At 36.9% G+C, this 14977-nt stretch overlaps 1 protein-coding gene across 1 annotated transcript in view; it reads left to right on the top strand.

Annotated features, from left to right (window-relative positions):
- Nucleotides 1-14977, top strand: part of LRP1B (LDL receptor related protein 1B) — a 1816831-nt gene that overhangs the window by 1052424 nt on the left and 749430 nt on the right. Inside the window, exons 17-18 of the mRNA XM_060178059.1 lie at nucleotides 221-346; nucleotides 9835-9951. Coding sequence (XP_060034042.1) covers nucleotides 221-346; nucleotides 9835-9951 — 243 coding nt within the window. The remainder of the gene's footprint in view (nucleotides 1-220; nucleotides 347-9834; nucleotides 9952-14977) is intronic.

Genomic DNA, 14977 nt, shown 5'->3' with positions numbered 1-14977 from the left:
TTCCCTTCTGTTCTTATTACCATACTAATTTTTATACAATGAGATAGTCGCTGACAGAAGCTATTGAATTTATTTTGCCTTAATGTTGCTATGAAATATAAAATGCTTGCAACCACTATAATCTTTCCATACCTATCATGTTAAAATAATTATAATTTTATCTATTTTTAAAATGATTGAATTTGCTTTACTTCTTACTCCCCACTCCTTTACCCTTTAGTCAATCACAGCTGTCCTGATGATCAGTTTAAATGCAAGAATAATCGTTGTATCCCCAAGAGATGGCTTTGTGATGGTGCTAATGATTGTGGGAGCAGTGAAGATGAATCCAATGAAACATGTGCAGGTAAAGGTTTGCTTGGCTGTATACATAAAGCTCTTCAAAGTTACTTTCCATAAAATTACAGGTCAGCGCTATGAACTAAACTGAACTTTCCTGGTGCTGATGATCTACAGTAATAAATGAAATCAGAGTTTGATGACATCAAGGCTGGAGTACAAATTTTCCTTTATCTTTGAGAACAATTTTGCCTTCCAAAGTAATTTGGCATTTTATCTACCTATATGGGTTGATGGTTGATACACTGCTTGGACAAGACTTGTCCCTGCTAAATCTTCCTTGGCAGGAGAAGGTGAGGTTTTCTAGCATGCTACGATGTAGGTTATCTCAAAAGGAAACATTTTTTTAATTATATATTTTACTTAGTCTTCTATAGAATACTCCTATGAGGGAGTCGGGCAGTAGTGCAATGGGTTAAGCACGGGTGGTGCTAAGCACAAGGACCAGCATAAGGATCCCGGTTCAATCCCCTGGCTCCCCACCTGCTGGGGAATCACTTCACAAGCGGTGAAGCAGGTCTGCAGGTGTCTGTCTCTCTCTCCCCCTCTCTGTCTTCCCCTCCTCTCTCCATTTCTCTCTGTCCTATCCAACAATGATGACATCAGTAACAACAATAATAACTACAACAATAAAAACAAGGGCAACAAAAGGGAATAAATAAAAAAATAAATATTTTTTTAAAAAGAATACTCCTATGAATACTTTCCTGCTCCTGGCACCTTATTTATGTAGGCCATTATTTTTTATGAAGTCCCAAGACCACTGGGCCCATTTATACTTCCATATAATCTTTGAATCCCTAGCCAGATTTTCACTGAATGGGAATGTACAGTTTATGGTACAGGTTGTAACAGATGCCACAAAGGTTGTTATTAATCAGACACGTGGTGAAAAATGCTACTGTGTCACAGCAGTATACTGCTTCTCTAAATGATGAAAATAAAAGTAATGTGTTTGATGGGTAATATTTATATGGTTAGTTAAAACCGATTTTTGGATCATTATAATTAACAATATCAAAAGATATCAACCATGTCATGTTTTCTTTGGAAATAAATCTACTCTAAAAATGAGCATAATGTGTTAGTGGAAATGCTAGATGCACTGTATAGAGAAAAGGCACAAAGCTCACTCACAAAGCCTGCATTGTGCTCTTGGCTTTGTACTAGTTTTCTTTTGGACATCTTTGTGGGTTATCACTCCTGGGTTTCCTCATGCAGGTTTTCAGCTCTAAAAGAACATACATACATTGACTCAATGATAGTAATGGCTAAACAACAATAATGACATGACCAAGACACTTGCCACTCCCCAATTTTTTTTTCATGGTTTCATTCAGGAAGTGATGATTTATGAGACAGCTGTTGCCATCCGGGTACAGTTCTCCTTCTGTTAGGTACCTGCGTATCACTCCGACCACCAGCTTAGATCCTCTTTCAACACTGAGCAGTTGGTCCCCAACACCCTCTCCCCCACACCTACTCCATCCTTTGCCTTCCTTCAACAGACCACATCTAGTCCAAGTTTTATCCTGTGTTTGTCTTTGTCTTTCCTCGTTGCTTCTTAAGTTCTACCTATAAGTCTACTTACTCCTGTCTGTTTTCCACTTATTTTTTATAATTCTTAAAAAAAAAAAAAAAAAAGGAAATAGAGAGAGGCAGAAGGAGATAAGGAAAGAATGAATGATGTAACAGCACCAGAGTTTCCTCCAGTGCAGTCAAGGTCCTGCTTAAACTGAGCTCTTGTAATGACAAAGTAGGCGGCACACATGCGAATCACATTGTGGACAATTATACCGAGTTTGTAAAGAGAATTTGGAAGTAACCAACTAATAATAACAGTAGAAATGTAGATTATAAAACATATTTGCATGTAGATATGCAAATTTTAAAATCTGTCCTTGTGGGAGTTCAGTGGTAGCACAGCAGGTTAAGTGCACGTGGCACAAAGCGCAAGGACCAGCATAAGGATCCTGGTTTGAGCCCCTGGCTCCCCACCTGTCTATATTTCTCTCCCCCTCTTTGTCTTCCCCTCCTCTCTCCATTTCTCTCTGTCCTATCCAACAACAATGATGGCATCAGTAACAACAACAATAAAAAAAAAAACAAGGGTAACACAAGGGAAATAAATAAAATTAAAAAATAAATCTTCCCTTGTTAATGAGGATTTAGGAACATTCTAGTTCTGCTGTCCACTAGGAGATCAAAGCTAACTTACTTTTACCTCAAGTGTTAGTTTAAATGAAGCAGCTAAAGTCTACTACCCCATACTAGGTCTTCTTTGCAATGAATCTGTAGCAACTATTATGACCGCTGTGCACCTAATAAAGTGAGCAAACATAACAAGCAAAAAATGAAGACACCTTTGAGTTTCTAAAATTCAGGAAGTTCTTTATTGCAATGTATTACTATTTTGTTTATAAACATAAATAGGTCACATTGATCATCATACTGAGAAAGCATGACATATTGTTTGACTAGTTCCCTGAGTGGATCATTTCTTTATATGTCTGGATAAATGTATTCATGGACATATACCCTAGATAAATTAAGTTCCATAGGGGGGATTACTTTGTAATTGAATTCACTGTGCTTTATTTTTAAGCATTGTGACTATAGCTGAAAGAAAAGTCATTCCTACTAGAAGCCAATTTCCTACTTTTTTCTTTGGGGATTTCCTCCTTATAAAGCTACTATTTCAATAAATATTTATAATGACACTATAGATAAGATAAGGAGAAAGTATACAACACCTTTCCTTAAGAACCTAGGAGTGAAGATGGGGAAAAAGGCCCGTAAACACACCATTTTTAAAACATTTATTTTCCCTCTTGTTGCCCTTGTTGTTTTTTATTGTTGTTGTTATTGATGGCATCATTGTTAGATAGGACAGTGAGAAATGGATAGAGATGGGGAAGACAGAGAGGGGGAGAGAAAGACACCTGCAAACCTGCTTCACTGCCTGTGAAGCGACTCCCCTGCAGGTGGGGACATAGGGGATCGAACCAGGTTCCTTACGCCAGTGCTTGCTCTTTGTGCCACCTGCGCTTAACATGCTGTGCTACTGCCCGACTCTCTAAACACATCATTCTACGACAGTATTTAAAGTGCTTAAATGAAGCACATGGGGTTACATGAAAGAATGAATAATTTAGTCTTTGTCTAAAAGGACTTCCTTTTTGTTAAGTTTTATTAGTGATTTGATATTGGTTGACAAATTTATATGATAACAAGGGTATAATTCTACCCTGTTCCCACCACCAGAGTTCTGTTTCCCCATTCCCTCCAATGGAAGCTAATGCAGTTCTCCCAAGGTTGCAGATATGGGTTGACTATTATTTCTTGCTTTTTAGTTTAATTTTTATCTCATAAACATCATTCCCGCCACCAAAAGACTGTGTCCCAGCTCTTCCCCAACCCCCCCCCCCGACTATTGTTTCTATAACTGCCTCTACTTGTATGTATTTGCCCATTTTTTTACCGTGGTCCCATCTTCTCTTCCTTTCCAAGTCATCCCTACACCTATTACTACTTCTGAATGTCCCTCCCCTTTGCCTCTTATATCTCTGGGTCCTGATGGAGTTGGAGTTCAGAGCCCATTGGTCATCTCCCCCCCTATTATTAGTATGGATGAAAATTATGCAGTGCAGAAGGTGGAAGATATGGCTTCTGTAATTGCTTCTCTGCTACACATGGGCATAGGCAGGTCGACCCACACCCTAGAAGGGTTTCTTTAAGGAGGTGCTATTCAAGCTAAGCCATAAACCATTTCAAAATGCCTTGTCATGGTTCAAGTCAATAACTTAGAAAAAGTAAACACTGATAATACTGTAAAATAAAATATACTCTTATACACTCTGCTAGAGTGTGAATTGATTGTCTGCATTGGAAAGCAATGTAAGGAAGCATGTTTGTCATTGTCCCTTGATGACAAAATTATTTCTTATACTTAGAAGTGAGACCCAGAGTCTATCTTTGAAATATTTTCCCCTTGATGTCACCGTGGACAATCCTTCGCTTAAAGCTTATGTGATTTCAAACCAGCATTTTCCCATAGGTTAGAATTCTAGTTAAACTACACACACACACACACACACACACACACACATACACACACACACACACACACACACACACACACACACACAATTTGCTTTCACATCTTCCACAAAGCATAAGTTCAAAATAGATACAAATGGGGGGCTGGGGTGATAGCACAGCGGGTTAAGCGCATGGTGGCAAAACACAAGGACCTATTTGAGCCCCTGGCCCCCCTGCAGGAGAGTCGCTTCACAAGCGGTGAAGCAGGTCTGCAGGTGTCTGTCTCTCTCTCCCCCTCTCTGTCTTTCCCTCCTCTCTCCATTTCTCTCTGCTCTATCCAACAACAACAATAACAATAATAATTACAACAAGGGTAACAAAATGGGAAAAACGGTCTCCAGGAGCAGTGGATTCATGGTACAGGCACTGAGCCCCAGTGATAATCCTGGAGGCAAAAAAAAAAAAAGATATAAATAGTTATAGCATTTAACTGAATATATTTGAAAAATCAAGGGGGCTGGGTAATGGCACACCCAGTTAAGCATGCATAGTACTATGCACAAGGACTTGTGCAAAGACCTAGGTTCAAGTCCCACTCCCCACCTGCAGCAGGGATGCATCACGAGCACTGAAAGCAGGTCTGCAGGTATCTTGCTCTATCTACTTCTCCCATCTCAATGTCTTTCTGTGTCCTATCAACTAACAGAAAAACGAGAAAAAAAATCAAAACTCATTAACCATATGTATAATGCATTTTTGTTAATTAAAAATTGTGTGCATTTATGCATTTCTTTATTTGCTTAGAAAGCAGAGGGCTACCAGGTCATATGCAGTGCAAGAGATTAAATGCCCTATGTCACATATGTAAAACATGTGCTCTGTCTCATGATCCACCTTCCTAGCTGCTAAAGAGTATATTTTGATGATATAAACTGTGTTAAAACATAATGCCTTGATGAAGATACTAAGAAAGTAAAGTTAGGAATAATGGACTAGACTATATTCTCCTTTTCTCCTTATTGTTCCAATGCATTGTAGAGAAATCTTATTGCTACATAGCTTCAGGAGAAGCATAATTAGTTATATGTAGAAAAAATTCACGTGACAGTGAATATCTGATTCACTGCTAGATGAATAAATCCATTGAGGATGTGTAAATTTTCTCTTCATTAGAGCATCACACTACAATATGAGAGCTCTCTGAGGCTATTATGCTAATATGACTTCAAAACTCACTTAGATCTGATAAATACAAGAACTGGAAAAGTAAAGGTTGTCTATTCTTAGTGCAGATTTCAAGATTTGAAAATGAAAATTTAAGGAATTTGACTGTATCTTAACAAAAGTAGTTGTAAATTTATGAAATAAATTATTTTTAAAACCTTAAATCAGTTACACTTTGGTAGACTTAGCATATTATTTTTCCATAATTAGAACAGAAAACAACTTCATATATATCGATATTTTTAAGGGTGGACCATACCCAAATGTAAACCCAGTAAATAGTCTTTGGAGACATTTATTTAAGGACATTTATTTAAGGATCAAAGTCAGTAAAGTGACACACAAATTCATATACCAAAATTTGATATGCACAGCATGACATCAGTTCTAAGACTTTTTTTTCTTCACTCTACTCTGATCACTTTCTTCATGGTAGATTATACTCTGAGAAAGTGTTGGTAAAAATAAACCTGAATTACTAGGAGATAGTACAATATCATAATATTAAATAAAGGACTATTGTATTAGAAATTTTAATATATTCCCACTATAGGTTAATTTGAAATTAATAGAGATATCATAAAGGATACCATTTTGGTTTTGGTCACTAAAGAAGTGACATAAACAGGGAATGAAGGAGAAAAGGAGAGATTTAGGGAAGAAATAAATATGGAGGATAAAAAGGAAAGGGATGATTTGACAACTTCAGATGAGTATGTGTTTACTGGACTACTAAAACTTGTTAATTTTTAAATAAATGATTAGGATCCAGGCATTAATTCACCCAGTAGACTTCATACTTCCCCATGCCTGAAGACCTGGACTTGAGCCTCTGACTACCACATGAGATCACCATAAAAAAGGAAATCTGGGAGTTGGATGCTAGCGCACTGGGTTAAACGCACATGGCGCAAAGTGTAAGGACCAGTGTAAAGATCCCAGTTCGAGCCCCAGCTCCTCACTTGCAGGGGAGTCACTTTATAGGAAGTGAATCAGGTCTGCAGGTGTCTATTTTTCTCTCTCCCTCTCTGTCTTCCCCTTCTCTCTCCTTTTCTCTCTGTCCTATCCAACAACGACAACAATAGTAACCTCAACAATAAAACAAGGGCAATAAAAGGAAAAAAAGTAAATATTAAAAAAAAGGGAAATCTTGGGGGCAGGCGGTGGCATGGTGGTTAGGCAGTCACATTTAAGTGCCCTTGGACCCAGGTTCAAGCAGTGGTACCCATCTTCAGGGGGAAAGCTTCTTTAATAGTGAAGCAGGTCTGTCTCTCCCTCTTTATCTCCCCCTTCTCTCTCAATTTCGTTCTGTCTGTATCCAATAATAAATAAATGGAAATCTTCACAAATGCTAGAGTGGTGCTGGAGTGTGCCTTCTCATTTCTGTATCTCATTTTCTAGCTAAGACAAAAAGAAATAAGAAAAAGACTGCACTGGGAGTTATAAAGTTGTGTAGCCACTAAGTTCCAACACTAACTCTGCTAGCAAAAACAAACATGTATCAGTTTGTAGGGGGAAAAAAAAGGAAAATTAGATTTTACATGAAATATTTAAAATTTCTGGTCTTTATCCACATAAACTATAAGAAATATATACTGGATCCAGGTGGTGGCACACCTGGCTGAGCATACATTTTATAGTGGGCAAGAACCCAGGTTCAAGTCCCTGATCCTTACCTGCAGGAGGAAATCTTCACGAGAGGTGAAGCAGTGCTGTAGGTGTCTCTCTGTCTCTCTCCCTTTCTATCTCCCACTTCCTCTGGATTCTGTCAGTCTCTACCCAATTAATAAATAATAATAATAAATTAATATATATATATTACACAACTTCTCCAAGTTTATTTCTTTTTTTAAATCTTTATTTATTTATTGATTAGACACAGCCAAAAACTGAGAGGGCAGGGTGATAGAGAGAGAGAGACAGAGAGACACCTGCAGTACTGCTCACCACTTGTGAAGCTTTCCCCCTGCAGGTGGGGACTGGGGACTCGAACCTGGGTTCTTGTGCACTGTAAGGTGTACTCAACCAAGTGCATCACCACCCAGCCCCTACAACTTTATTTCTAATTAAAGAACTGAAACTAAAAAGTGGTAGACCCAATATATTATTGAGATCATTTTAGATATTATCTCCATATTTAGAAACCTTATAGGTTTTTATTTATTTTTAATTATTTTTAATTTTATTCATTTATTGGATAGAGACAGGGAGAAATAGAGAAAGAGGAGAGAGAGAAGGAAAGAAAAAGGAGAAAGACACCTGCTTTATCGCTCAAGAAACTTTCCACCTGCAAGTGGGGACTGGGGCTTCTTGCAGATTTTAATGTGAGTGGCAACCAGATGCACCACCACCCACCCCTGTAGGTATTTCTTATCAATCCATATACATATTTAGATTTTAAAGTACATTTTTTGCAACTTTAAACTTTTTATTGCTTTTGATTCCCCAAATACTGAAGATTTCACTGCTCAAGAGTCTTCTGCCTTTAAGACTGAAGTAGGTTAGTACACATTTATTTGTAAGACTTGTAAGAACTTAGAAAATCTGTGTCTTAATTGTTGCTTTTAAATTAGTGCATTGCAGCTGTTGTTTTCCTGTTTTATTATTTATTTATTTATTTATTTTTATTTATAAAAAGGAAACATTGACAAAACCATAGGATAAGAGGGGTACAACTCCACACAATTCCCACGACAAGAACTCCATATCCCATCCCCTCCCTTGAAAGCTTTCCTATTCTTTATCCCTCTGGATAAAGAATAGGAAAGTAGGAACCCAGGGTCATTATGGGGATGCAGAAGGTGGAAGGTCTGGCTTCTGTAATCGCTTCCCCACTGAACATGTGCGTTGACTGGTTGATCCATACTCCCAGTCTGCCTCTCTCTTTCCCTAGTAGGGAAATTAAAGTACACTTTACTTTAAAACTACATAACTAAAATATATATTTGAAATAACACCTAAATCTTTGAGTTATACTGTTTTGATAACTCATTCTGAACCAGTTTAAAAATAAATATTTAAAGTTACTTTATTTATTTATTTATTTATTGGTTAGAGACAGAAAAACCGAATAGAAGGAACAGAAGGAGTGAGACAGCTCAAGGACTGGTTTACTGTTTACTAAGCTTCTCCCCACAGATGGGGACTGTGGGCTTGAACCTGGGTCCTTGTAACTTGTAACATAGATGTTCTACTAGCTGTGCCACCACCTGTCCCCCTGAATTTTAAATTCAATATTTTAAATCAATCACAAATTTAGAAGTTGTTTTGATGAAACAGAAATACGTCTCTGTAATTCTCCCAAATTAAGTTTACAAATTATTTGGTTATAGTCATAGAAACTTAGACTCTCCCTAATTGTTTCTATTTCCAGCCAATTCTCATCTAACTCAAATATTGGTTGGCTTGATTTATCTTGTATGTGACCCAAAGTGAAGCCTCACCCCTGTAAAACTAGAGGAAGTTTTGGTGCTATAGTGTCTTTTCTCTTCTCTTCTCTGTCTCTGAAAAATCAGCTCAGAGTAGTGAAACCTTGGTGACAAAAAATAAGACAAATACAATAAAAGAGATCTGAGTACTCCCTTCCCTAAACCCCCTACTACTTATTGTAATCAAGTGAACAAACAAACACAAATAAAACGATGGATATGATATTGGTATTTATGAGATAGACTTGTAATTCAAAGGAACATATACACAAAATGGGAAAATAAAATGTTTTAAAATTAATATGTATATTACAACCTATTTCTTGGGTGAAGAAACTTGGAAAGTTATATGAGCTTGCAAGCTTTTGAACATTGACCTTATTGTAACAGGAAGAACAATCAAACTTCTTGTAAAACGTAACTCCTCTATTAAATATTTACTCAATAGTTTTAAATCACTGCCTTTAATTAACACAGAAGGAGTTCATCTGTGTGCTCGGTGAAATTACATAAGAAGACCCAAAACAAGTGCATTAATATACTTTGGTTGAAAAGTTATCCATTTCTAGATAACTGCCAAACATTTTGTCCCTTAGTCATCACTTTAACCGATAGACAAGGCATGTGAACTTTAGAGAAGACACGTAAGCTGGCATTGTCAAAAACAGAAATCAACTTAAAAATATTTAATAGTATATAATTTTAGGTATAAGAAAAAAAAAGACTTTGTGTGACTTATTCGATCCCAAGTTTTACTCAGAAGATTTCTAACTGAATTTTGTCTCTGAATTGATGATCATAGCCAGAACATGCCGGATAGACCAGTTTTCTTGTGGAAATGGACGTTGCATTCCAAGAGCTTGGCTGTGTGACAGGGAAGATGACTGTGGAGACCAGACAGATGAGATGGCATCTTGTGGTAAGTGTGAGTAAAGCATGTTGTCATTAGAGAATGTGTAAGACAGAAGGTTCTCTCACTGTGATGTCTCTTAAGAGGTTATTATTTCTTTGCAAATATAAGTTTCCAAGAAAGAGAACCTCTTGCATTTCATTACTGCCATTTGGGCCTGAGTATGTGCTGCCCTGATTAATTCATAATGCATTCCATTGGTGAACCATATTCTCTACTAGAATGAATGAACTTAAACACTACAGTTTTTAATAGAAAATGGTTATTGTAAGACTCATAGCACCTTCTCAAGTGTTCTTATCCACCTAATGTCAATGACTAAAATTGTTGGGCTGGGACTTTCATGCCTGAGGCTCTGAAGTTCCCAGATTCAGCACCATCATAAACCAGAGCTGAGCAGTGCTCTTATCTTTCTCTCTCTCTCTCTCTCTCTCTCTCTCTCTTTCATGCTTTCTCTCTCTCATTAAATTAAAATAAAATAAACAAGTAAAAAATTGTCTTGCCATCATGCAATCCAGGCTCAAAACTGGCCTCCCTCCCTCTATACTGCAAGCAGTTTGGGTACTGTGCTGTGTCTCTCTCCCTATCTCTGTGTCTGTTTCTCCCCCTCTATATGAAAAAAAGCCAAGCAGAGAAGTGAAGCCCCAGTGACTACAAAACAAAAAGTCAAACATGGCAGCTGAGTGTCACTTGGAGTAAGTGAGCAAGATATACTTCTTTATTATTATTATTATTTATTTTCCCTTTTGTTGTCTTTGGTGCTGGTTGTTATTATTAGTGTTGATGTCATTGTTGTTGGATAGGACAGAGAGAAATGGAGAGAGGAGGGGAAGACAGAGAGGGGGAGAGAAAGACGGACACCTGCAGACCTGCTTCACCACCTGTAAAGCGACTCCCCTGCAGGTGGGGAGCCAGGGCTTGAACCGAGATCCTCACGCTGGTCCTTGTACTTCGTGCCACATGCACTTAACCTGCTGCGCTACCGCCCTGACTCCCAAGCAAGATATACTTCTATTCAATATACATTTTTTATGTTGTTGAAGCAATAAACAGTGCAGGCTAAGATTGCATAGTTCATACACTTTTTACTTAGTTTCCGTAGTCACATTATTCTCAAGAACAAAGTCACAGCTAATTTTATATATTTGTGTTGATAACATTTCTAAATATTTTTTACTGATTATCTTACTCTTGAAAATTACAAAAAACCCCACACTGTTAGATAAATTTGCAGATTTAATTCTGTTAATACCAACTTATAACTCTACTTTATTATTATTCATCCCATGAAAGCATAGTGAAGTATAATATGAGAATGAACCAGACGTTCTAATACACATTTTAGGAAGAGCTCTAAATTATCTTAATTGTTAAGTGAAAATAATATCATTAGACAAAATAGTGCATTTATTTAAAACATGAAATTAAATATATATTCCAACTAATTGAATCTTATGTTATAATAATCCTGATATTTGGAAAATAAAATATTTTCCCCTCATTTTAAGTAACTATTTTTAGTAGCTGTATTTTCTGTTTAGTAGAATTTTTATTTATTTATTTTTTTCTGGAGTCAGTGAAATAGCTCAATCCAATAGAGTTTGCATGTTTAAAGTTCCGTAGGTTCTATCCCTGGAGAAACCTTGTGCCAGGGCAGAGTAGCTCTCTCTTTTTCTCTCTTCCTTTCTCTCCCTCTCATCATCATCATCATCATCATCATCATCGTCATAAAGTTCTATATTATTAGTTCCTGTAGACATTTGAATTTGTAACTTCTGAAGAAAAAGTATTGATAAAATCAGCAGTACTATTTGACATAATAAAGATGATAACAATGTCAAAGAAATACTCACAAAAGTACTTTTACCTTTATTTGATAGGACAGAGAGACATTGAGAGCAGAGGAGAAAGGGAGAGAGACAGAGAAACACTTACAATACTTGCTTCACTACTTGTGAAGCTTACCCTTTGCAGGTAGGAAGCAGGGGTTGGAACCCAGTCTTGATCACAGTAATATGTGTGCTTAACTAGGTGTACCATCACCCGGCCCTTCATATTGTGTTTCTAAGGTAACATCAACAAAGTTTGAGCAATTTATGCTCTCTAATTTAATGTCTAAAATAGGAATGCATTCCAAAGACATTAGAGAGCTTGAAATGAATATTTATCCATTGAACTTGATTTAGCAGATATAGTTAATGTTTGCATAGCAGGCAACTAATGTCATTATACATTTCCATAAATATATTATTTAAATGGATATGCAACTGTTTGATGAGTAGGTGAATCTTTTGAGTCCTCTGAAAGGGAGAAGTCTTGATCTAGCATTTCTCTTTTTTTTGTATGATGTAAAACTCTCACGGTGACCTATATCAAGTTTCCAGCAGGACATTTATGAGTATGGAATTGACAAATGGTGTGTCTACTAGTATACAAATTTGCACAATGAAAATTCAAGATATGTAAGTGACTTCAAGAGCAAAATAATGAAAGAATTGTAAGCTTTAAGTGCTTGTCCTTTTATTTTAAGCACTATTAATTTAATTATAAATTTTATAATTTAAATTTTAATAATATGTACCTAATAACTTCCTTAGAGAGTCTTTGAAGAACTTTAAATTGACTCTTGCCAACTAGTACAAGATAGTTCCAGCACCACTAGATATGAACACATTATTAAAACTGGTTTACAGATTGCTTGGTTCTGATGTTTAGCCAAATCTTATAGAGTATCAGAAAATTAAATGACATGAATAGTGTCAGTATGTTCCTCCTGTGTAACACATATAAAAAAAAGCTTCTCTCCAAATATTTTCCTCTTCAGTGATATACATTTATCTTCCTTATTGTCATTTTTTAAAACCTGAGTACCACTTACCTCTGAGTACTAGTAATATAATCAATGATTTTTCATATGCCAGTCCTGTGCATTTGTACATACCACTGTCATATTATCGTTTAAAATAAAAATTTATATAAGTAGAGAATTTGATAGAAAGCAGCAAAATAATCTCACTTTTCATATAGTGAGAAAGAATGCCATAGATTTTTCTCATAATAGTAATTATATCCACTGAATATAGAATTTAGAAAATAATGTAAATTGTTTAACTTGCTGCTTAAAAATCACCCTATTTGAAAATAATATAAAAAATCAGTCACTACATTGTTTTTATTAAGCATCACCAATAAATTTGTACTAATAACATCTCACTTTTTATATTCAAATTGATGAAGTTCTTATAGATATAATTCTAATAGGACATTCCCAGTTAAACACTTTTGTTAGTCACACTTTAGCACCATGAGTGATAATTCTGCCATGTGTAATTACTACTGTTTTACATTGAAAATATTAGAATTTGTATTTAAAGACATGATTATAAATACATGTGATAGTAATTCGGAATGAGGGTGCTATAAATTGGGTCAGTTGTAAGTGAAATTCACTAGCACCTGTTAATAAGCAATTCACTGGGAGTCCAGCGGTAGCGCAGCAGGTTAAGCGCAGGTGGCACCAAGCTCAAGGACCGGCGTAAGGATCCTGGCTCGAGCCCCCAGCTCCCCACCTGCAGGGGAGTCACTTCACTGACAGTGAAGCAGGTCTGCAGGTGTCTGTCTTTCTCTCCCTCTCCCTGTCTTCCCCTCCTCTCTCCATTTCTCTCTGTCCTATCTAACAATGACAACAACAATAATAACTACAACAACAATAATACAACAAGGGCAACAAAAGGGAAAATAAATAATTTTTAAAAAAAGAAAAAAAATAAGCTTCGTTTGCCTACATTACAAGTAAATTGTACATTGTAGGATGAGATTATATATGGGCAAACACTTACAAAATTAGGAAGTTCCTTGATGATCCTGCTTTAGTTTTTAGATAGTCATGTAGGTCTTTCAGTAGGGTTTATATGTACGAAGGAACCCTCTATAAACTGATGCTGAAAATCTGAGAGAAGATAAGTTAAAATGGTGAAGCCTTGTTAAAAGTAAACTAAGTATAAGCTGTATCAAAGTTATTTTCAATTAGATAACTAGAAAGTAAACTTCAAATAAAACTAATAATTCCATTGAAAATGAGGAAAATATCTGAATAGGCTTCATTAAAGAAGATGCTCAGATAGACAACAGATGTGGAAAACTGCTCAAGGTCTCTGATTATCAGAGGTATGCAAATAAAGACAGCAGTGAGCTATCACCTCAAACCTGTGAGAATGCCACACATTATAAAGGACAGAAGCAGACACCAACACCTCCTCCTCCCCCAAGTGTGGTAAATGAAGACTTGTCAATGGTGTAAGTAAATAAATCATTCCATTCACCTGGTTGACAGGGAGACTGACTAGCTGTGACTGGGAGAATTGACAGCTGCAGTGCCAAGACTGAGCCCAAGACCAGACTAAATAAAGGAAGAAAGAGACAAGCAGAGATGGAGACACTGAAATATCTCTCCATTGTCCATGGAATTTCCCCTGAAACTGTGTATGTTATTCATTGTGGTGCTAGAGGCTTGAACCTGAATATAAATCATTGTTTTAGGGAGAAGAAGCAAGATATTGACTGTCCAGGACTACTCTGGAAAACAGAAACAGAAAAGACAACTACAGAAACTACACAAACCAATAATAGTTGGAATAAGCTGTGAAACACAGAAAACCCAAAGGCAGAGGAAGAGAATCCCAGGGAACAACAGAGAGGAGACGAGGGGAATCTAAAAGTACAGTTCCCTCCATCACAGGGATCAGTGCCCTTGCAACCATTGGGACCCCAAGCAGAACTAAAAAATAAAAAAATTAGGGTTGCCCTGGGAGTCTTTCCTACCTACAAGTCTTTTCTACCTATTAGTCTACTGGGTCAGTTTCCCTCCACCTAGAACCTACCAAACCCCTGGTGTTCTTACACTGCACAACACCCTGGCTGGATTCTCAGACCCACCAGTTTCCTACACAAGCCCACCACCCTGGGAGTATACCCCACCCCCAGATAACCAGCCCCATTCAGCCTGTGCCCTAACCCCCAGGGAGGGATCCAGTCC

Source organism: Erinaceus europaeus, chromosome 18 (assembly GCF_950295315.1).
Source record: "Erinaceus europaeus chromosome 18, mEriEur2.1, whole genome shotgun sequence".
NCBI lineage: Eukaryota > Metazoa > Chordata > Mammalia > Eulipotyphla > Erinaceidae > Erinaceus > Erinaceus europaeus.
The sequence above is the reverse complement of the archived record's forward strand: the minus strand, read 5'-3'. Positions and strand labels throughout refer to the sequence as shown.